Genomic DNA, 24567 nt, shown 5'->3' on the forward strand with positions numbered 1-24567 from the left:
TCAGTCTTGGTGTAAAGTGTAAAGTTCTCCACACCAGTTCTAGATTCTTTAGACAATAATAGATTACAGTGGATTCTGTAAAAAAGAATAAAAAATAAACCTTAAACTAGTTCTAGTCAGCAGACAAAGTCAAGGACACTAAGGAACTGATCTGAACAGACCAACTGCATCCTGACAAAATCACAAACAGATCTGAAAAAAAAATTCAAGAGGCCTTAAATATGGCAGATGAAGAAGCACAAAAACTTTATAGTAATCGGTAACTACTATATATAGATATACTATATTCAATTACATACCCAACATTATCTAAATTGGCCCTGGCTTAAAATTGTGCCACTTTTACATTTTGATGTAAATATAAATGCTATGCATTGGATTTAAAAAAAACTGATACATAAATTATATTTGGAACATTTTCAGGTTTTGACTAAAAATAAATTTGATTTTTTATTAATATCAGGTCTAAACAAAATTGTGTAACATTTTGGAAGAAATATACAGAATAAAAGTCCAGCACTTGAGGTGAGTATGGCAAATATCTCCACACACACAGTGTTTTTGCCTTTGGTGCTCAGATAAGCCGGGATCATTGTGATCCAAACACTGCAGAAGAGCAGCATGCTGAAAGTGATGTACTTGGCCTCATTAAAACTGTCCGGTAATGTCCGAGCTAAAAATGCTAAAACAAAACTAACAGCTGCCAGAAGCCCCATATACCCAATAACTGAGTAAAAGCCAATAGCTGAGCCCTCATTGCACTGAATGATGATGGTTCCAGGGTAAGTGTGAAGGTCCAGTTCCTGAAAGGGAGGAGAAATGGCCAACCAAGTCATGCAGATTATTATTTGAATGGATGAGCAGAACAAGACTACAGAATTGGACAGTTTGACTCCCACCCATTTTCTCCATGAGCTCCCTGGCTTGGTGGCTTTGAAAGCAACACAAACCATGATAGTCTTGGCCTGGAGAGAAGAGACAGCTATGGAGAAGGTGATTCCAAAAGTGATGTTACGCAGCATGCAGGTTATATCCACAGGGCGACCGAGGAACAGAAACACACTAAGGAAGCTCAGCTTGATGGAGACAAGGAGGAGAAAGCTCAGGCTCCTCTTGTTGGCTCTCACAATGGGGGTGTCCTGATATTTAATAAAAACTGTCAATATCATCGCTGTTACAGCAAAAAAGAAAAGTGACATGAATGTGAAAACCACAGAAATCATGTCAATTGTATATGAGAGAAAGTGTTCAGATTTGGGGATACACTGATTTTTCTTCTCGTTGGGCCATTCCTTGTCTGAGCAAAGGAAACAGTTGTCACTGTCTGCAAAGAAAACAAAATACATGGCTGATGTTATTATAACAAGTATTTATTCATATTTTAAGATGTAACTTTAACAGGGGAAGTTATGCACTTGCAGATATGTAAGGTATTACTTGAGTAGATGATTGTTATTAGCAGTGACATACATTGATACAGTGAGACATGCACTGGGACATAAGCAGAGAATATGAGCTTACACTCCACCAGCCTCTATAATTTCCCATAGCACATTGGACCCCCTTCCACTATGGTGCAATCCATTCTGACTACAGCTTACATGACCTCAAAGAAAATGATCCTGCTAGGAGTCTCTTTTCTGTTTATTCTACAGAAGTGATGAGTTTGCTAAGTTTTGCAGCAAAAATGATGCCCCTAGACGCACATCAAAAAAATGTTGTCATCGGGGGGTGGAGTTTGCCTGCTGACTGGGATGGACGCTTAGGCTGAGCGCTCCATCAGAAAGAAGGAAAAACCGAGGGAGAAATAAAAGATCATCTCCCCCAAACAGTACAAAACTACAGCGCTGCATCGATTAGGTGACTAGGGCAAAGCAGACGCAAAAAAAACAACAAAAAGTTGTCACCACTTTCTTCCATTCGGCCTCAGCTAAAGCTGCGCGTGAGGAAATTCACGCTGATGCCATCTTGAACTCACACTATAATTTAAGGTGCCGAGCACAGATAAAAGAAATACTTCAGGACATGAAGCACACATTGCGGTGTGACCTCAAACAACTCACTGAAGAACTCAAATAGGACATCAGGGATCTTGGAGATTGCACGGCACATTTGGAGGACAAAATGGGTGAGTTCACTGAAGCCCATAACGAGAAAAGAGGCTCAAAGCAAGTTCCAGACAGAAATACAGAGCCTCTCAGATAAAGTGACAGACTTAGAGGATAGGTCCCGAAGGAACAATTTAAGGTTCAGAGCCATCCCAGAGGCTATACTCCCTAGAGATCTGGAACAATACATCACTGATCTGCTTAAAACAGTGCTCCCAGACCTACATGCCCTGGAATTAGCAATTGACCCTATACACAGGGTTCCTAAACCCAGAGCAGCTCCAGACAATGTACCTAGGGATGTGCTAGCATGGTTTGTGTTTTACCAAACAGGGGATAAATTACTTTCTCTGGCTCGCAAAAAAGACAGTTGGCCTAGAAATATATATGGACCTATCCCCTGCAACTCTGCTGAAATGCAAAGCCTTTGCAGAAATAACCAGAATACTAAGGCACAACAATATCCCATATCGTTGGGGATACCCAGTCACTAATTATTCAACGCAATGAACACCTACCACTTTATCTACAGTGAGTGAGGCCAAAAAAACATTGGCAAGGTGGGACCTTCCCTTGACTATTGACAACGAGTCGCCTAGTAGACGTCCAAATACTCCACAAACACCGAGGAAGCTGCAAAAAAAAAAGAATGGCAAACAGTGTCACGCTCTCCTGAATGCTTACAGTTCTCTCCCATGCTGGCTTTGATATTGCATATCACTTCAACTCCTTTTGAAACAAAACTTTGACATCTTTCTCCTACCCCACAGACTCCGTAGCAAGATCTCTGGAGTCGCTCAGTGGTTTCCATCAGATAACCACATATGCCAAATTGGCTCTTTATGCACCGTATGGCTTACATATCTCTTTTTTGTTTAATCTAGTTTTAAATGTTGCTTGTTTTTAATTTCTTGGTACATGGATATATCGGTTTTCTTCCTTTTATATTTACTCACTGTATTGGGATGTAATGTCAATATTAGGGAACAGCATGCTCTCCTTTAAAAAAAATGGTACGATTTTATTCAATTAACTGTAGGGGGGTTAAACTCCCCTAATAAACGTAATCAAATTCTTAATGACGCTTAAGTCTAAAAAAGACATTCTGTTTGGTCAAGAAACACATTTTTGTAAAATATCTCCTCCTAAATTCTTTAATAAAATAACTATCATGCGTATGCTAATAACAAATCTAAAGGGGTTTCAATCCTAGTCACATCCAACATGCCATTCCAGTTTAAAGGCATGCATGCTGATCCTGCAGGTAGATACTTGATGTTAATATGCAAACTGGGTAATGTCACATGCTCTTTGATAAACATTTATGCCCCAAACGAAAATCAAAATGTCTTTCTGAAAAATGTTTTTGCAAAACTTTTCCAGTACAGGGTTGGGAAATGTGTTATAGCAGGGGACTTCAATATGATTTCTGATCCCAGCGTTGATGCTTTGAAAGGTAGGGGGAGACCTATTTCACAAGCACAAAGGAATCAGGCTAAAACATTCAGTAGTCCACTTCACACACAAAGGCTGATGTATGGAGGGCCAAAAACCCGTTAGCCAAAGATTATACTTACTTTTCCCCTCGTTTTCAGACACATACAAGGATTGATGCATTCCTGGCAGACCCCCAAACTACCACGCAAACCACACGAACTTGGATTGGGTAAAGGACATGGTCGGACCACGCTTCAATAGGAATAGAAATCCATAACACCACTTCTTTGAGAGATAAACTACCATGGAGATTAAATGATAGGTTGTTGCTTAAAGAAGAAAATAAACTCCACATAGAGCAGCTTATTACACAATACTTTAACCTAAACTCAGGGGTGAAGTAAATTCGCAGACAGTCTGCCTTGCGCACAAAGCAGTGATACGGGGTGAATTCATTTCCTTAGCAAAGAAATTTAAACAAGGAAGAGAAGAGTCCCAACTCCAAATAGAAACAAAATTAAGAGATCTAGAAAAACAAGCATACCAGCAAAATACACCTCCTCACCTAAAAGAGGTAGCTGAACTAAGAAGTAAAGTAAATGAAATCATCACAGCAAAAACTGCTTATAGGCTAAAACTGCTTAAAAAACTATATTACACTAAGGGAAATAAAGCAGATCAGCTACTTGCAAACCAACTTAAAAAACAACAAGCTCAAGCCAGAATTAGCCACCTAACTTCTGCGCAAGGGAAATTAACTGACCCTAAAGCAATAGCAGAGGAATTTGCTAAATATTATGCATCCTTGTATAACTTAAAATTGGTACATTAAAGCAACCAAATTTTAGTACTATTAGGACGTTTTTTTGTAAGTTGAAACTTCTCAACCACAACTCGAAATGTTGAATGCACCAATATCAGTAGAGGAGATTGTAAAGTTTATAAAATACCTAAAAATAAACAAATCCCGAGGCCCAGATGCGTTTTCTAACTCTTACTATAAAGTGTTTACAAAGCTACTTCAACCCCATCTCCTTAAAGTCTTCCAAAGCATTGTGGATTTGGGATTTGTTTACCAGGAATATCTCCAAGCTCATGTATAACCAGGAAAACGTCAAGACTTATGCCAAAATTACCGCCCAATAGCTCATTCAATAACAGACCTTAAGATTTACACCAAACTTCTGGCACAAAGACTTAACCAAATCCTTCCCTCCCTAATAGACCCTAATCAGGTAGGATTCATCCTCCATAGACAAGGCTCAGAAAGTACACGAAGGATCCATTATATAACACATATACTGAAGACACAACAAATCCCTGCACTGCTGTTGTCGCTTGACGCAGAAAAAGCGTTCAGTAGGGTCAACTGGGAATACATGGGAATAATCTCGCTACCCAACCTTTTCAAACAAATAGAAAGTTTTCAGGCAGTCTCATGGTTTAAAATAAATCATTCTAAAACACAAGCACTCCCCGTTAATATCCCGCAATGTATATTGCAATGATATAAGCTTGTGATATACGATCTCAGCCTGGCAATTATAGGCCAGTAAGCTTGACATCTGTGGTGGGCAAATTATTTGAAGGCTTGTTAAGGGATCACATTCAAAATTTTGTCCTAATGAATGGCATTATGAGCAACAATCAGCATGGCTTTATGAAGGATAGGTCATGTCAGACGAATTTGATTGCATTTTATGATGTGGTAAGTAAGATTCTGGATAGTGGGGGGGCAGTAGATGTGATCTATTTGGATTTTGCCAAAGCGTTTGATACTGTGCCCCACAAACGACTGCTTTCTAAACTAAGGTCTGTTGGGCTTAATGAAGTCGTTTGCACATGGATAGGAAACTGGCTACAGGATCGGGTACAGAGGGTGGTTGTTAATGGGACATTCTCTACTTGGAGTAAGGTTCTTAGTGGGGTCCCCCAGGGCTCAGTATTGGGTCCACTTTTATTTAACTTGTTCATTAATGACTTAGGGGAGGGTGTTGTAAGTAATGTATCAGTGTTTGCAGATGACACAAAATTATCCAGCCCAATTAATTCCATCCAGGATGTGGCATCCTTGCAACAGGATCTTGACAAACTGGCAATCTGGGCAGCTAAGTGGCAAATGAGATTCAATGTTGATAAATGTAAAGTCATGCACCTGGGATGTAAAAATATCCAAGCCACTTATACCCTTAATGGGACTGCACTAGGCAAATCCATTATGGAAAAGGACCTTGGAGTCCTTGTAGATGATAAACTTGGTTGTAGCAAGCAATGCCAGTCAGCAGCATCAAGGGCAAATAAGGTCTTGAGCTGTATTAAAAGGGGCATAGAGTCACGGGAGGAGGGGGTCATTCTTCCACTGTATAGAGCACTTGTAAGGCCCCATCTGGAATATGCCGTACAGTTTTGGTCTCCATCACTCAAACAGGACATTATTGTATTAGAGAGGGTACAGAGAAGGGCAACTAAGCTGGTAAAAGGTATTGAAAATCTTAGCTATGAGGAAAGACTGGCCAAATTGGGGATGTTCACGCTGGAGAAGAGGCGCTTAAGGGGTGATATGATGACTATGTATAAATATATAAGGGGATCATATAACAATCTCTCTAATGCTTTATTTACCAGTAGGTCTTTCCAGCTGACACAAGGTCACCCATTCCGATTAGAAGAAAAGAGGTTCCGCCTAAATATTCGGAAGGGGTTTTTTACAGTGAGAGCTGTGAAGATGTGGAATTCTCTCCCTGAATCAGTTGTACAGGCTGATACATTAGATAGCTTTAAGAAGGGGTTGGATGGCTTTTTAGCAAGTAAGGGAATACAGGGTTATGGGAAATAGCTCATAGTCCAAGTTGATCCAGGGACTAGTCCGATTGCCATTTTGGAGTCAGGAAGGAATTTTTCCCCCTCTAAGGCAAATTGGAGAGGCTTCAGATGGGTTTTTTGCCTTCCTCTGGATCAACTGGCAGATAGGTAGTTAATAAACAAAAAAAAAAAAAAAAAGGTTGAACTCGATGGACAAGTCTTTTTTCAACCTTACTTACTATGTTACTATGTTACTATAAATTTGATTGGAGAGACTCATACTTAACCTTAACCAGTAATGCAACGTACTATTAACAGATTCATTTGGGTAAATAAGCCCCCTAGAACAGTTGTTCACAGTTTTCTAGGAAGCCCGGGGGGTTGGGAATTCCAAATATTAAAATGTACTATTTTGCAACAATCTTGGAAACAGTGGCTGCCTACACCCCCCTTCATCTATAAGGAATTAGGTTGACCTTGAAACAGGTTCAGCTAGAGACTAGGAACTTGATTCAACTATTTTGGCTTCCTAAACATAGCAGACCTAGGAACACACTTCTGCGACCAACAACCCAACTCTCACTTCACTATTGGGACATTCTAGCTAAAAAACTCAATGTTAAAGTTTCTCCGTCAATACTAACCCCACTTACAGCACTGAAATACATAATTCCAAACGTCAACCTTCAAGAGTGGGAAGACAGAGGGATTAATAATATCGGCCAACTCTATTTTGCAAACTTTCTCAAAAGGTTCGAAGATCTAGTGGAAAGATTTGACCTACCACAGTCTCACCATTATACTTATCTTCAAATAGTTCACCTTTTGAGAACTAAGGCCTCATGTGAACCTAAAACCCAATACAACACAGATATGGAACACCTATGTGGCAAGGCATGGAATTGTAAAGCTATCATCTCGGAATGTTATAAACAGCAATTACAAACTCCGGAAGTTTGGAGGCAAATAGCTCTTCTCCAGATATATCCAGAACATACAGTTGGCCTCAACAACAAAAAGCTATTATTCCATATCTTCAACTCAGCAGTCACCTTGATTGCACAAACTTGGAAGCAACCTGTAACACCAAACATACATCTCATTTCGCAACTAAAAGTCAGAGAGAGCATTGAGAGAATGGCGGCATCTACACCAGAAACCAGTATCAAATGTGCGAAAATATGGGACCCTTGGCATTCTACCCAAGAACCACAGAGTGATGCTTCCTGACATCCATAAATTTGAATACTCTCTTTGGTTGAGATTTTCCTCTTAGCAAGGGTTGAATATCCGATATATCAACATGTACCAGGTCTTTGTTTTCTATATTCTCTTTTCCACAATCTTTTTCCTTTTACTATTACCTAAGCATATAATTTCTATGATGTAATATTTCCTTATTGTGATGACTGTGCTTATTTAAAGATTTACATGGCTCTCATGTGTTATTAACCATGTAGAATCAATGTTCATGCTATGTCAATGCACAATAAACTTGCAATTTGAAAAAAAATGTTGTCACCCATAGACTTCAATGTATTTTGGAAAATGTCATAATTTTGCTAATTTTTGGCGAAGCGAAACAGGTCAGATTAGCCCATCAGAATTTTACAGGTAATATTTGCACTATTTATTTCAAATCCATCTGTACTATGGCCCTGAATATTGCATTATTACTTTTATTATAGGTAATTGTTGAATTATTTTATTTCTTGTACTTTTACTTTCCAATCTATCATGCCAATATTCCTTTGCTCGCCCAATTAATTGATTTTATAACCCCCCCTTGTAAAGTTCTTTAAGCTTGGGGGACTATCTTCACTCTTCCACTGCTCTCGTCCCGTGACATGGCTGAGGGATTTTATTTGTTAGTTAAGTGGCTGCAATCAGCTGGAATTCCTCAGTCATGTGTCCAGGAGTGGCCCAGTCTGATCTCCCTACAGATGCAGCCACTTTGGTTTGTCTGTTTGACACAGAATAACTAAACACAGATATCCCATTTATCTCATTTAACACAGAAAACTGCGTCACAACATCCCATCTAATTAAAGCATTCACCATTGTTCACAATGGTGCTTTGGTATGCTAATGGAAAGGTTAAATGCATTAAATGAGTTAAGATGACTTTAGATAACGCAGTTTCTTCAATTAACCATGAGTCATGACGCATTTATCTCACAAATCCAAGTGGCTTCATCTGTATTTCTTAAGAAATCATTTGGGAAAGCAGCACAAGGGTGAATCCTTTAAAGTGAATCATTCACAAGTGATCTGAAAAGGAGTTTAACAAGAAGAGCAACAAGGGAGCCACAGTAAAAGATTTGTCAGCCTTTCTGTTTAGTAAACTGGAATCTAATTTTCAAGATCTACTGGCAGAATGTCACTAGTCCTGTCTATGCTTCCACACAATAATGGAGTGCTCTAACCTTGCGTGATGAGTCCCTTAGGACCAGGTGCTCGAACAGTGTTAAATCCACAAATTCAATGTAATAGTCCAATACACTGCAGCACACTGTAGAGTTTTTTTTAAATAAGTGAATTTATTGGCTTTATAGTTTTTGAGAAGACAACATGATAAAGGGTCCTGTGAGGCCCGAAACATTGCCACTTAGTTGTCTGCTCAAAAACTACCAGCCAATAAATTCACTTATTTAAAAAAAAGAATTTACTCTACAGTGTGCTGCAGTGTATTGGAGTATTACATTGAATTAGTCCTGTCTATGCTCTCATTTATCTTTGTGCTTCTGAAAGTAGCTTCTTCCTTTACAATTCCAGCTGACTATTTCCACTCTATCATAATATATCCCTCTCTGCTCTCACTCTCTCTTCTACTGTTACTTGTTGCCATCAATATCTCTACTAATTCAGGTCCCTGCCATATACTTATCTGCCATCACCACAAATGCTGCTATCCTTTGTAATCTTATTCAAATTTCCACTCTTCCTTCTGCTCATCTCCCCTTCTCCTGTGTGCTTCTTAATACCCACTCTGTTACTTACAAATCCACTTTAATTCATGTTGTCTTCTGCTTTAAGTTGTTTAAGCTCTTTTCCCTAACTGAGACCTAACTCTCTCAGAATGACAATCAGCGCCGATCCGCGCCTTTATGCCGCCTGAGACGGCCTTCCGTTGCCGCCCCTCCTCACGGCGCTCACATTTTCTGCGCAGGAGGGGGTCGGGGGGGTTCACGACGCTAGTGCAGAGAGCGCAATTTTTTCCAATGCTCTGACAGCCCTGCAATTATATTGGGTAACATCAATTGTCACATCCATGACCCCTCCCAGTCACGGCCATTACAATTTCTCCATCTAGTCACCTCCTTTGCTCTCCATCAGTGGACAAATACAGCAACAGGATGGTCACTTCTTGATCAGGTCTTTACTAAAAAACAGAACATTCATTCAACATTGATCCTGTTCCTCTCTCTGATCACCATCTTATCTCTTTTTCTATTTTGCAGACTTAGCCAAAAATACTGGTTAGTAACACCCGCACTGTTGATATAAGAGCTCTATCTTATTCTCTCAGTTCTAGCTTCTCCTCCATCACTAATTCCTCTGATACTGATTCACTGGTAAATACCTACAACTTGGTTCTGTCTGCTGAAATCAATACCCATGCCCCTCTGCAGCAACAACGCAGTTGGGCCCACAATCCCCGTCACTGGATGAATGGCCAGACGTTATTTCTGCAGTCCTGCACCCGAGTGGCAGAGCACATGTGGAGGAAATCCCATACAAAAGCGACTTCCTCCACTTTAAATTACTCATGACTTGCCTTGTACTGCCATGACCCAGGCTAAACATGTACACTCATAAAAAATAATTAATCCAACCCACTACAGTTGTTTTCAATATTCAACTCACTGCTCCATCTTCTACAAATGAAACGTTGAAATCTAAACATGTCCCCCTGGACTTTGCTGACTACTTTAAAAGCAAAGTCAATTACATCCACAATTTCCCCACCCTTCAGATACTAACATTCTTACTCTTTCTAAATCTCCTCTTTCCCTTTTCAGCTCTTCTGATCGTATAACTGAGTCTGAAGTCTCAAAACTTCTCTTGTCGTCCCCATCAACAACTTGCTCACTTGATCCTATGCCGTCACCAGTAATAAAACAGTGTGCCCCTGTCCAGCACTTACTCACACTGTATATTCAATTACTCACTCACTTCTGGTACTTTCCCCTCATTGTTTAAACAGGCCTTTGTCAAGCACAATCTGAAAAAGTCTACACTGGACCCATCCTGTTTGTCTAATTATCCCGTGTCTCTTTCTTACCGCTAACCACTAAACTTCTGGAACGTCAGGTCTTTTCTCATATTACTTTCTCTGCACCAATAATCTGCTAGACACTATACAGTCTGGCTTTCAACCTGCACACTCCACTGAGACTGCCTTATGTAGAGTTACAAATGATCTCCACACTACTAAGGCCAAGGAACATTACTCTATTCTCATTCTCCTGGACTTATCTTCTGCTTTTGAAACTGTTGACCATTCTGTTCTAATTCAACTTGTGTCCGGGACCAAGCTACATCCTGGTTCTCTTCCTACCTTTCTTACATCTCATAGTAACATAGTAAGTTAGGCTAAAAAAACACATTTCATCAAATTCAACCTTTTAAATTTATATATAACCTGACTAACTGCTAGTTGATCCAGAGGCGAAAAACAACATTTGGTCCTCCCAGTCCTTAACAGTACCTACAACCATATTTCCACCTCCATTTTCCCTTCCTATGAACATTTTAGAACATAAGTCTAGTCCTGGTACCTATTGGACAATGCATTTACCTTGTGCCCTTTATCCCCTCCCACACACTGCGGGGCAGGGACCCCCTTCCTACTGTGGCTCTTACCACATACAGTTGCACATAAGCTCTGTGTAATCATATGAGCTCTGTGTACTGAGTAATATTTAATCTAAAGTGACTTGTCCTCCCTTTGAGTACTTTTTTATATTGTTTATATTGTACTTTTATATATATTGCACTTTTATGCATTGTACAGTGCTGCAACTCTTTACAAATAAATTTACACATACATAAATAAAAGAATACACACAAGAGCATTAACCCTTTGCCTGCCAAGAACGTACGCCGTACGTTCTGGCAGGCAAGGCTCAGACTGGCAAACACGTACATAGTACGTTGTTTGGCACTTCCGGTATTCTTGTGTGATCTGCGGCTTGCAATGCAGCGAAAAAGCTGCAGATCACTTGGCAAGCCCCTAGGCAATGGGCAAAGGGTCCTCAATCCCCTGCTGGGCCCCCCGATCGACCCCCCACCCGACCCCAAGATGGCCGACCACATGGACACGTACCTTGTGCGATGTGCGCATGTACGATGTCCGCATGTGTAAATCTTCTGTGATCTGCGGCTTTTCCCTAGCATCGCAAGCCGCAGATCACTTGGCTCTCCCTAGGCAACGAGCTCCGGGTTGCCTGCAGGCAACTGATCGCCCCACCGACCGCCCCACCGACCGCCCCACACATGACCAGAAGCAGCGCCGACATCAGACACGTGGCTGCTTCTAGGGGCTGCCTACCAGCACTGCCCCCTTCTCTACTGGTGCTGATCTGTCTGGGAGCCTTCCTGCTGCGGTCCTCCAGTGTTGCTTGAGAAAGAGAGACTTTCCAGGTACAAAATTTGCTTTATTTCACATTTGTTTTTATCAAACTTGTCTTTTTTTTTTGCTTTTTCAATTTTTCACTTCTTTCTCCCACTAATTGTTGTACACCCATATACCCACACATATACTCGCACATATACACACCTACACACACCTATACACACCTATACACCTGTATAATTGTATTTATTTGCTGTAATTTTATCATTATTGCATTTTCTGTGATTTTTTATTGAATATTATTTTCTGTTTTGCTTATGTATCTTTAGTATAGTTTTGGTGTTTGGTGTTTTGGTATAGAAATATGTTTTTTACTTTGTTTGATCCGTGAGAATTTGTGCTTTCCAAAAATATATGGGGTTTCTGGGTTTTTTTTTTTTTTACAGTTTGGGGGTCTTACCGCACATAATGCAGTCGGGGCTGAGTTGGCCAGCGTGAAAATTCATATGCACTATTTTTATTTGGGGTCTGCCCATGCCATTTGCTTTGGTATATCTATGCATATTGGGCATCAAACTGATCGGTAGACCCTTGCCATCAATATTTAGGGTGTTTTACAATTGTATGTAAGAAATTGGGTGAGATATATGCGGCCAATTGCAATATTTTTAGGCGATTTTCAGAAATGTCATAAAAACCGCTGCCTTTAGCGTAGATTTGCAGTATGGTAGTTTGGAGTAGAAAGACATAATTACCTATTTTTGATTCGTCAGCATGTGTACTTTCCAAAAATATATGGCTCTGGGGGGTCTTTGTACTGTTAGGAGGGTCTTGTGGCAGACAATGCTCAGTCACAGATCTTTGTTCACAGAAAGCGAATCGGCAGCGGAAAAAAGAATGTGCACTGTTTTTATTTGGGGTCTGCACATACCAGCTCCTTTGGTATATCTATGCATATTGGGCATCAAACTGTTCCGTAGACCCTTGCCGTCAATATTTAGGGCGTTTTACAATTGTATGTAAGAAATTGGGTGAGATATATGCGGCCAATTGCAATATTTTTAGGCAATTTTCAGAAATGTCATAAAAACCGCTGCCTTTGGCGTAGCTTTGCAGTATGGTAGTTTGGAGTAGAAAGACATAATTACCTATTTTTGATTCGTCAGCATGTGTACTTTGAAAAAATATATGGCTCTGGGGGGGTCTTTGTGCTGTTAGGAGGGTCTTGTGGCACACAATGCTCAGTCATAGGTCTTTGTTCACTGAAGGCGAATCGGCAGCGGAGAAAAGTCAAATTCACTGTTGTTATTTGGGGTCCGCACATGCCAGCTGCTTTTATATATCTATGCATACAGGGCATCAAACTGTTCCATAGACCCTTGGCATCAATATTTAGGGTATTTTACAATTGTATGTAAGAAATTGGGTGAGATAAATGCGGCCAATTGCAATATTTTTAGGCAATTTTCAGAAATGTCATAAAAACCGCTGCATTTAGCGTAGCTTTGCAGTATGGTAGTTTGGAATAGAAAGACATAATTACTTATTTTGGATTCGTCAGAATGTTTACTTTCCAAAAATATATGGTTTTGTGGGATCTTTGTGCTGTTAGGAGGATCTTGTGGCAGACAATGCTCAGTAACAGGTCCTTGTTCACAAAAGGCGAAACGGCAGAGGAGAAAATTCATATGCACTGTTTTTATTTGGGGTCCGCACATGCCAACTGCTTTGGTTTATCTATGCATATTGGGCATCAAACTGTTCAGTCAACCCTTGGTGTCAATATCTAGGGTGTTTTCTAATTGTATGTAAGAAATTGGGTGAGATAAATGTGGGCAATTGCAATATTTTTAGAAATGTAAAAACAGCTGCCTTTATCGCCAAATTTCGGAAAGGTTCTGGCTTGGTGCTTTGGAGTAGAAAGACATGCATATCCAATTTGGATTCGTGGGAATGTGTACTTTCCGAAAATATATGGTTTTCTGGGGTGAACATATTTTTTCTACCTTTGCCGCCCCCCAAAACAATGTAAATGTTGATTTTGCAGCACCTGAAATGACAGACCATATGGGGGGTCTTCGTTTTGGGGCCCCTATATGCCACGTGCTTTAGTACACCTATACATATTGGGCATCATACTGTTCAGAGGACCCCAGGCTTTCATATTTGGGGTGATTTATCTTGATACTCAATAGTATGTGGGACATACAATGCCGCAGGCTGGAAGTTTGGAGGTGATTTTTGGAAATGTCACCAAAATTGCCAAATTTAGGATTGTTTTACAGCTTGGTGCTTTGGTGTAGAAAGACATGCATACCCAATTTAGATTCGGGGGAATGTGTACTTTCCGAAAATATATGGTTTTCTGGGGTGAACGTATTTTTTTCTACCTTTGCCCACCCCAAAACGATGTAAATGTGTTGATTTTGCAGCACCTGAAATGACAGACCATATGGGGTCTTCATTTTGGGGCCCTTATATGCTACGTGCTTAGGTACACCTATACATATTGGGCATCAAACTGTTCAGCGGACCCCAGGCTTTCATATTTGGGGTGATCTATCTTGATACTCAATCGTATGTGGTACATACGATGTGGCAGGGTTGATGGTTTGAGGGGATGTTTGAAAATGTCCCTAAAATTGCCAAACTTAGGAAAGTTTTGCAGCTTGGTGCTTTGGAGTAGAAAGACATGCATACCCAATTTGGATTCGGGGAATGTGTACTTTCCAGAAATATATGGTTTTCTGGGGTGAACGTACTTTTTTCTACCTTTGCCGCCCCCCAAAACAATGTAAATGTGTTGATTTTGCAGCACCTGAAATGACAGACCATATGGGGGGTCTTCGTTTTGGGGCCCCTATATGCCACGTGCTTTAGTACACCTATACATATTGGGCATCAAACTGTTCAGAGGACCCCAGGCTTTCATATTTGTGGTGATTTATCTTGATACTCAATAGTATGTGGGACATACAATGCCGCAGGGTGGAAGTTTTGAGGTGATTTTTGGAAATGTCACCAAAATTGCCAAATTTAGGATTGTTTTACAGCTTGGTGCTTTGGAGTAGAAAGACATGCATACCCAATTTAGATTCGGGGGAATGTGTACTTTCCGAAAATATATGGTTTTCTGGGGTGAACGTATTTTTTTCTATCTTTGCCCACCCCAAAACGATGTAAATGTGTTGATTTTGCAGCACCTGAAATGACAGACCATATGGGGTCTTCATTTTGGGGCCCTTATATGCTACGTGCTTAGGTACACCTATACATATTGGGCATCAAACTGTTCAACGGACCCCAGGCTTTCATATTTGGGGTGATCTATCTTGATACTCAATAGTATGTGGGACATACAATGCTGCAAGGTGGAAGTTTTGAGGTGATTTTTGGAAATGTCACCAAAATTGCCAAATTTAGGAACGTTTTGCAGCTTGGTGCTATAGAGTAGAAAGACATGCATACCCAATTTGGATTCGTGGGAATGTGTACTTTCCGAAAATATATGGTTTTCTGGGGTGAACGTACTTTTTTCTACCTTTGCCGCACCCCAAAACGATGTAAATGTGTTGATTTTGCAGCACCTGAAATGACAGACCATATGGGGGTTTTCATTTTGGGGCCCCTATATGCCACGTGCTTGGGTACACCTATACCTATTGGGCATCAAACTGTTCAGGGGACCCCAGGCTTTCATATTTGGGGAGATTTATCTTGATACTCAATAGTATGTGGGAAATACGATGCTGCATGGTGGATGTTTTGAGGTGATTTTTGAAAATGTCCCTAAAATTGCCTAATTTAGGAAAGTTTTGCAGCTTGGTGCTTTGGAGTAGAAAGACATGCATACCCAATTTGGATTCAGGGGAATGTGTACTTTCCAAAAATATATGGTTTTCTGGGGTGAACGTACTTTTTTCTAACTTTGCCCCCCCCAATCTATGTAAATGTGTTGATTTAGCAGTATCTGGCATAACAGAACAGATAACTCAAATGGGGTGTCTATATTTTAGGGCCCCTATACACCACATGCTTAGGTACACCTATACATATTGGGCATCACACTGTTCAGTGAACCCCAGGCTTTCATATTTGGGGTGTGTTACATTGATACCTAATGATGAGTGGGAGATATGATGCTGTAGAGTGGAAGCTTTGAAGTCATTTTTCAAAAAATTCACCAATTTCTATAAAACATTATAACTTTAGGAAACAATTGCAACTTTGTAGTTTGGAGTACAAAGATATATTTACCCATTTTTGATTCACCAGAATCTGTTCTTTCTAATAATGGGTAGTTTTCTAGGGTAAACCTATTGTTAGTGGAATGTTTGGCCTTGAAATCAGAAGTATGCCGTTTGGGGAGTGTTGCTTTGCAAATTTGGTAGTGTACTGCTTGTAGATTTTGATCTATACAAGTGAGAAATCTCCATAAAACTATATATATTTGGTATTGCCGCATTCAGGAGGCATAGACCTTTCCAAATCAGCTGTGTTCTTGTACATAAAATAAATGATGTTTCTGATATATGTGATTGTTCTTTGTGAAATGTGATTTTTTTCATTTTATTAGACACTTAGAAGCCTATATTTTTTTACAGAAGTAGAATTACACCAAAATTCTTGCATATTTTGAAAGTTCAGGTTCTCCTGAAAAAAACAATATATTGTTATACTGGGTAAACTAAAAGACCACCCCAAGAAAGGCCCTTAAAGTGAAAGAGTACAAAATGTCTAAAAACTGCTTGGCAGTAGATGTTCGCATCTAGTACAAAATGGCTGGCAGGGAAAGGGTTAAACCAGCAATGTTAATTTAGCTATTGCCTAACCTACACTTTTTCTTCATGAAAGGATCAAGATCAAACACAATACCATTTTACATGCAGTTATACCAGTAACAATGGAGATCTCTCCTTCGGAACACAGGACACAATCATAACAACAGGACTTGGCTCCAGACTTTGTTGCCTTCCTAAAGCCAGGGAGACAGCTTTGTGAACACTGAGCTCTTGGAATCTAAAATCAAAATGTATGAAACTGAGAATTAGGTGGGTTCTTACCAATAAGTGGAGAACAATGTGGAGCCAAATAATTGTGTATTCATTAACATGGAACTGGACTATTCACAATAGAGTATGTCTACTCAGTTACATAGTCATGTATTACTGGAGATAGAAAGAATGAGGCAAATTAAATCAGAGCTCCCAATTAACCTGTCCTATTTTTACTTAATGTTTCTGTTTTGTGAAACCCTTTCACTTAAAGTGAAAAATAAAGAGATGAAGAAATCTTTGCCTACTTCGTTGTTTGTTGTTTTCCATCTGATTGTATCCAGTGTGATATTGAGTTTCTGATCTCTCGGGGCCCAGGCTACATATTGTCCAATTCTGGTCTCTGTTACTTGTTGATTAGGCTGAACATAGAAATTAGTAATCTGATAGGGAGAAGCAAACTCCCCATTGTCATTGAAAGATTTCAGTAATTGACCTTGGAATTGAATCTGCATTTCTTTCAGAAGTTGGTGTATCTGTAAAGGACATGTTAGATGGCAAGTAAATGTCAGGGTTAGTAAATGTTGGACAATCATTCATTTTATTAGTTTGTCATTTTTAACATATAAAAGAAATGTCTCAATTGCATCTATAATGGGAACTAACTATACTTATAATGAACAAGCATTGCATTGTGTTTGGGAATTCTTCTCCTTGTTTATACTGAACCCAGTTGAAGACACCATTAATACAATGAGATAAACCATCTATACAAAACTGCTCTTAAATAAATGAAATATGGGCAAAACAAACTGTACGTTTTGTGTGACTAACACAATGAATTATTATCTATGTTTTTGTACAGTAGGATCTTGGTTTCAAGCAAATGTCTTTGAGTTAAATGATAGGGATAGTAGGATCGTTTTTGCACTTCCTTTTTCCAACATTTATAATCAATCAAGTTTCAGATTAGGCAAGTATATGGAGAGGAATGCCATGGTAAGATAGATGAAGAGCAAGAACATAACACTTATGGTTTATTTACTAAAACTCAAATTAGCTCCTTTTTTTATGAAAACAAAGCCAACCAAACTACCTTCCACAAATTGAACTCATTTATCAATCATTTTTCTCAAAAAAATCTGAGAGACAAAACGTCAAAACAAAATGGAGCATGAATTTGTAACGTACATTTGACATTATGAAAACTCAACTTTTTTGGATTATGGGAAGAAAATGTTGACTTTTTTGGATTATTCAGCTCAGATCACAGTATCAAGAAACAACTTCAGGGACATCTGCAATTGGCTTCTACATGGCTGGATTTTTAGCAGCTTTTTGGTATAATAAATCTCTAAAATAGTTTTTTTCCCCACAAAAAATTTGAGTTTTCCCCTAAAAAATCTTGACCAGAAAAAACTGAGGTTTAATAAATGGACCCCAACAAGATTTCATATTTGAACTACTAGGGATTAGCATTTCTTTTCACCAAGTATGGAGTAATAGCAAAATTCCACATTTCACCATCTGCTAATATTTTCATAAAACCACATCAAAATGATGTAAAAATTTAGAGAAAATTTACACTGCAAAAATGTCAAATCTCTATTGCTTCATATCGATTACATATGACTGTATTGCACCTTCTATCTCTAATCAAATTATAAAGTTTGTAGTAGGTCTCATCCCTGATAATAATAATTTATAGAGAAGAGGGTAAAGAGCTGGCAGTTTGGTGTGAGGAATACAATCCATCACTAAGGGGCTAATTAACTAACATTCAAATTTCTATTTTTCATTTTTATTTTTTCAACAAAAAAAGTATAAAAATCACAAAATCTCTAATACAAACATTTGTAGTTGAGGGCTTATAGAAGTCAATGGGAGATGTGGTTAGAGGATTTAATATTTCTCAGAACATTGTTCATCTTTTTTTTTGGTTTGTTCCTTTTACATTTGGATATTTTAATGAATTACATGGCATTCATGGTTTTAGATAGAATGAGTTTATTAGTGGTTTCCAAAGCTTCTAAAACCACTAAAACAAGAATGTTGATAAATGGGAATCTGAATGTTGAAACAACAAAAGAGATAATTGTAGATTTTGGGAACTCCATTTCATAACCCACTAGTGAACTAATCACAACATAGACCACATCGTCTATTTCTGCACACTGGACTATTTTGAAAATTCTTAATTTCATCTCACTGTGCATTTTTATATATTTGTGATGATAATAAAACCTAATCTGAATCTGATTCATTTAAGCAAGAGATGCAACTTTTCCAAGCTCATGAAAAACAACATCTCAGAGCTGTATAATTATAACACACCCTCTGTATCAAGAATGGACCTAGGATGTACAAACATATGTAATAATCTGAGACTTAAATGGAAAGAAATAACAAACTAACTGTCATTCAGACACACAAGTTAGCAAGTGGCAGAACACGCAGGTCACAATGGATTCCTATCCTTAAAACTAGCTCATCTTTAAGTAATTGCTTATTGTCATTAATATAGAATTTATTTCTGTCCGCATATAGGAAATATAATTTAAATCCCTATAAAAACCACATGGAGTCAACTAATGAAACAAACTGCCAATAAAAGTGTCCAAGTGATATGTGGCTACAATCAGTGACAAGACATGTTTCAGAGAAAAGGCATCCTTTAACCTCCCTCTGCTGCATAACAATGGACTCTATTCCACCTCTAAATAGAGAAACATATTGGATTGAAAACAGCAGTGACCCAATGGCAGTGGAAGAACAAACAATTGTTTAATATAGTGCCCCTTTGTGCTTATGAGCTCTTGCATCTGGGCAATGTTCTTTTACAAAGCACTCCAAAGGCAGGTGGTAAAGTCAGGGCAGTCTTGCAACTTCAGGCCCCTGGATACATTCCATGAATATAGTGCCTTCATCCAGAAAATCTCCCAGATCTGCAAGGGGCCAATGCTTAACACAACAACACAGTGCCATCTTTACCAGCATGCAATATGATAAACTACCATAATCTCTAAAATGTACCTGATACTTATAATGGATCACCTTGCTAGTTCCCAAATTCTGCTGATTATGTAATTGCAAATAATGCAGCCCGTCACTCACTACAGCCAAGGTATGAACTGCAACCATGATACTAAACGTATGAAATTCATCATCAAAGGCATTAATATCTATTAGTCGTTCTGCTCCTGTGCATTTATGAAGATGTTGTGAATAAAGGAATTCATGTAAAATATTCCTTTTTTCATCTTTTGACAAACATAAGTGATAGAACATCCAAATGTCTTCTAGCAATTTATCATCTGGGTATGCTGAAGGATGGACACTTTCCAGGAACTGTCTGAAGTGGAGATTATTTTTAGTATAGTCTGCCCTGTTCTGCATAAATATCAAGCTCCCATTAAGTAATGTAAGTGCATAACCAAGAGCCAGGCTATTATATAACCAGTTAGATGGAAAGATAAAGGTCTTTTCACTAAGTAGATCTGATAGTTCATGTACATTTTCTGCATTCTCCATATTCATTATCCCACAAAAAATAACAACGCTGGTTGAGGATCTCTGGATGATCTCCCTATACAAAGGATAATGTTTATGGGAATCGCCATAGCGGATCTTTATTGTGAAGTCAATGCAGATGCCTTCACTGGAGAGATACTTTGTAAGCAGTTGATAAGCTCTGTCTCCAGTTACATCATCCGATGTAATAATTCCAACCCAGGTCCATCCAAAATATTTCAGTAATTGTGTTATAGCAAAATACTGGCTTTCCTCACTTTGTACTGTCCGGAAAAAGAATGGGAAGGTGGCTCTGTCACTGAGGAAAGGGTCTGTAGCTCCATAACTGATCTGTAAAAACAAAAGGGCTGCACACTGAAAAAGATGGTATACTTCAGTCAACACAACACATAAAGCAGACAAGCACTATTCACTAGGGATGAGCAAATGATGAATCTGCACTTGAATTCCTCCATTAGTTTCGCCAAAAAAAAAACTTATGCAGAGAAAAGATGAAGAAGAAACTGTGTCAATAAAATGACCATTTTCCACACTTTCACTAATGTTTTCACCACTGGAAAACAGGACAGTTTGGCTCATCATTACTATTCACTGAATCTTGAAAGCCATGAACCACTGAAGTCTGCTCCACCTGTAGTCCCCCATTATTTCTTTTTATTCCTGAGATTAGTGATGAATAACCAGACACTAACCCTAACACTGACCTTTAATGTGTCCCAGGCACATTGCACCCAAATAAAATCTGTATGGTACAACCATGAATGAATTAGCGGCAGAGCTGACATGTGTATGGTCTCTAATATTAAGTGTCTTTAAATGTTATAATATATATTTATAATATCATATAAATATATATTTATAATATCATATAAATAGATATAATATTATATTATATAAGTCTATACAGTATAACTGTCCCTTCACTTGTTCTAATAATTCTAAGCTACATTCCTCCTTAATTTCTATTCTATAGTGTATTGGGTCAATGGAAGTCTTGACTGGACATCACCGTGTCATGGAAACCAAAATGGTACTTACATATAATTTTATGATTCCGCCTTTTATTTCAAGCCACAAACTGACATGTGAGTGAAAAATCAATGTTTCTGAGGGAACAAGTCCTCCCTTTGTCAGTAGAGTGCAGGAATATTATATGTGAGTGATCTTCCTGTTTCTCTTTTATGAACCTTCCCTAGTTCTACCAACTGGAACAAATAACTGTTCTAATGATCCCCATAGTACAGAGATAAAGCAAAATAATAATATTATTAGGCAAGTACATAAGACTCTGATTGTATCTCACTAGACTACAAAATTACTTCCAGAACAAATTCAAATGAAGCAAAAGGAAATCAGGTTATTTGCTTAAACTGGTCAAGTAGTGACATAAAACAGCAGTATTTATATGATTCATTGAGTGGATTGGACTACACCAACTTTTCTCACTGCACATGTGCAAATATAGAGCTATGCTTATTTTATGGGCCTATGTTTCTTACCTGAGAATAGCCAAGCACACTGAGTATATGAGCAATGGGAATTGTTGTTTCTGAGGTGAGATCCCCAATAAATCCAACAATATTTCTCTTCCCTGCACAGGAATAATTAGGAATTGGGTCTCTGAGTCCAGATAATATCTGTAATATGCTCCTCTGTGCCTTATATACATCTCCACAGGAATCATATATGTGGTATCCCAGCGTCAGGTTTTGTTTCAAGAATAGGGTCTTGTTAAATTCATTGATGAAGTAACGGAAATCCAAAAGATATTTGTAATTTTGGGGACTTGGCCTAAAAAATTTATATAATTTCTACAATGTAGTTATTGTACATGTAATATTATTGCTAATTCCTTAAAGGGTCTCCATCTCCACTCCAAAACCACAGCATCCATTAATCTCAGAAATAGATCTATCTGTGGACCTAATTAAAACAATTCAGAGTTATGCAATGGGGTCGTCTTGCACCATCTCATGACACTTTGGCTCTTCAATGTAACAACCAACAGGACATGGATTATGTTGGTTATATAAAGGAGGTATTTTTTCTACCAATTGAGATTCCTATATTGTAGGCTTAGTCAGAGAGGTATTAACCTTTCTCTCAATCTTTGAAGGATTTTAAGGTACTTGGGCTACATAATCCTATCTGTCTGGTGCTATAAATGCAACTCCAAACAAGGATTAGGCCAGCACTGTCCACTACCCTACTTCATCTGGAGAGAGATCCATCTTCTTCAATATATATATATATATATATATATATATATACAGATGAAGCCGCTTGAATTTGTGTGTTAAATGTGTCATGGCTCGGGATTAACTAAAGAAACTGTGTAATCTAAAGTCATCTTTACTCATTTAATGCATTTAACCTTTTCATTATCATACCAATGCACCCTTGTTCATAATAGTGAACACTTTAATAGAATGGGATGCTGTGACGCAATTTTATGTATTAAATGGGATAAGTGGGATATCTGGGTTTAGTTATTCGGTGTCAAACACACAAACCAAAGTGACTTTATATATATATATATATATATATTCTGTACATTATAAAAATGGAAGAAAAAAAAATAAGGGCATCCATTTGTTGATGTTTGTGCCATTAAGAATAAAGCATTATAGAATTGAATTTAAGTGTTAAAGGGATACTGTCATGGTAAAGTTTTTCTCTCTCTAAATGCATCAGTTAATAGTGCTGCTACTGCAGACTCCTGCACTGAAATCCGTTTTTCAAAAGAGCATATTGATTTTCTTATATTTAATTTTGAAATCTGGGGCTAGACATATTGTCAGTTTCCCAGCTGCCCCCAATCATGTTACTTCTGTTCTGATAAACTTCAGTCACGCTTTACTGCTGCTCTGCAAATTGGACTGCAGAGCAATGGAAAGGTAACCAGATAACAGTTCCCTGGTATATATAAGAACAGCACTCAGTAGTAAAAAATAATAGCCTGTCATAAAGCAGCACTGGCACTTTCTGAAAGCACATGACCAGGCAAAATGACTTGAGATGGACACCTACATACCAATATTACAATTTAAAAAAAGTACAGTTGTTGGATTAGGAATGAAATGTTGTAGAGAGAGTTATTTGCAATTAAACTGTGTAATTTAGAAATAAAAACTACACCATAAAATCATAACAGGATCCCTTTAAGGACAGAGCAGAGAGACAGCACTACGACAGTGAGCTTTGCTTTGGGAACTGAAAAGGGAATAAAATGGAAATATTGTTGTTGGAAGAGGGAGCTCAGTCAGAAAGAAAATAGCAGCTTACTAGAATAGGGATCTCTTCCAGCCAGGACAATGTACCAAATGTACTTTTGTATCAGTAAAAATAAACTGAGCTTCTCCAGACACTACTGTACTGGTACATGTTTGAGATGTCTTCAGAAAAGGGAACCAATAAAATCAGCAATTGGAAGAAGATATTGTGGCAATATATGTAGAAACAGCCATGTACAGGGCAGCACACATCCTCACCACTTTTGGGCATCTACCTGAACATTCTTCCCACAAACCAGAATTACAAAACCTGTATTCAATGTTAATAAAAAAAATAGCACTTACTTCAGACACAACATGAATTTATCATAACTGTGTGTATTTCTGAAACGAGACACCAACGCATTCACAGTTATCACTCCTCCAATCATGATATTTCCTTCTTGAATATATTCATAGTCCTCAAGTGTCTTGATAATCTCCAGATTACAAGAAGGATTCATGGCTTTATCTCCAGAATAACAATATCCAGCATACAGGACTGACATGAGATGTATCAGAATTGTGAAAACTTCAGTTAAATCCATATATCCTATAGCTTTACACAGAACACTGTATCTTTGATAGAAGAGCAGAGTATTGCCACAACGGTGGTTCATGGTACAGGGGATCCAGGACAGGGCTGTATGTGTAGAACAGAGTAAGGAGACTGGCCAATCCAACCCTCATTTTATAGAGAAGAGATTGAAGATTTACACACAATCTCCTGACAATACTCCAGTGTGTGTATTCCAGATTTGATATGTTTACCACAGCCATGCAAATAACATTCCAAATGTATTTCCTTTAAATAACTATATTATTTTCTCTAAATTAACTTCTTT

The 24567-nt window shown here is 38.4% G+C and overlaps 1 protein-coding gene across 1 annotated transcript; it reads right to left on the reverse strand.

Annotated features, from left to right (window-relative positions):
• Nucleotides 1–419: 419 nt before the first annotated feature.
• Nucleotides 420–24342, reverse strand: LOC108704767 (vomeronasal type-2 receptor 116). The gene is made up of 5 exons (XM_041583380.1): nt 24029–24342; nt 21950–22241; nt 19953–20780; nt 16821–16944; nt 420–1324 (listed from the first exon to the last, which is right to left on the reverse strand). Exons 1-5 carry the CDS (start codon nt 24340–24342, stop codon nt 420–422), a joined length of 2463 nt encoding a protein of 820 aa, XP_041439314.1.
• Nucleotides 24343–24567: the final 225 nt, after the last annotated feature.

Source organism: Xenopus laevis, chromosome 1L (genome assembly GCF_017654675.1).
Source record: "Xenopus laevis strain J_2021 chromosome 1L, Xenopus_laevis_v10.1, whole genome shotgun sequence".
Classification (NCBI taxonomy): Eukaryota; Metazoa; Chordata; class Amphibia; order Anura; family Pipidae; genus Xenopus; species Xenopus laevis.

Coding starts and splice junctions, on each gene's coding strand:
- LOC108704767 (XM_041583380.1), bottom strand. CDS start 24,342: ATGAACCACCGTTGTGGCAATACTCTGCTCTTCTATCAAAGATACAGT. Junction 20,781..21,949: donor GTGTGCTTGGCTATTCTCAG/GTAAGAAACATA, acceptor TTGTTTTTACAG/ATCAGTTATGGAGCTACAGA. Junction 1,325..16,820: donor AGAGATCTCCATTGTTACTG/GTATAACTGCAT, acceptor TTTTCTTTGCAG/ACAGTGACAACTGTTTCCTT.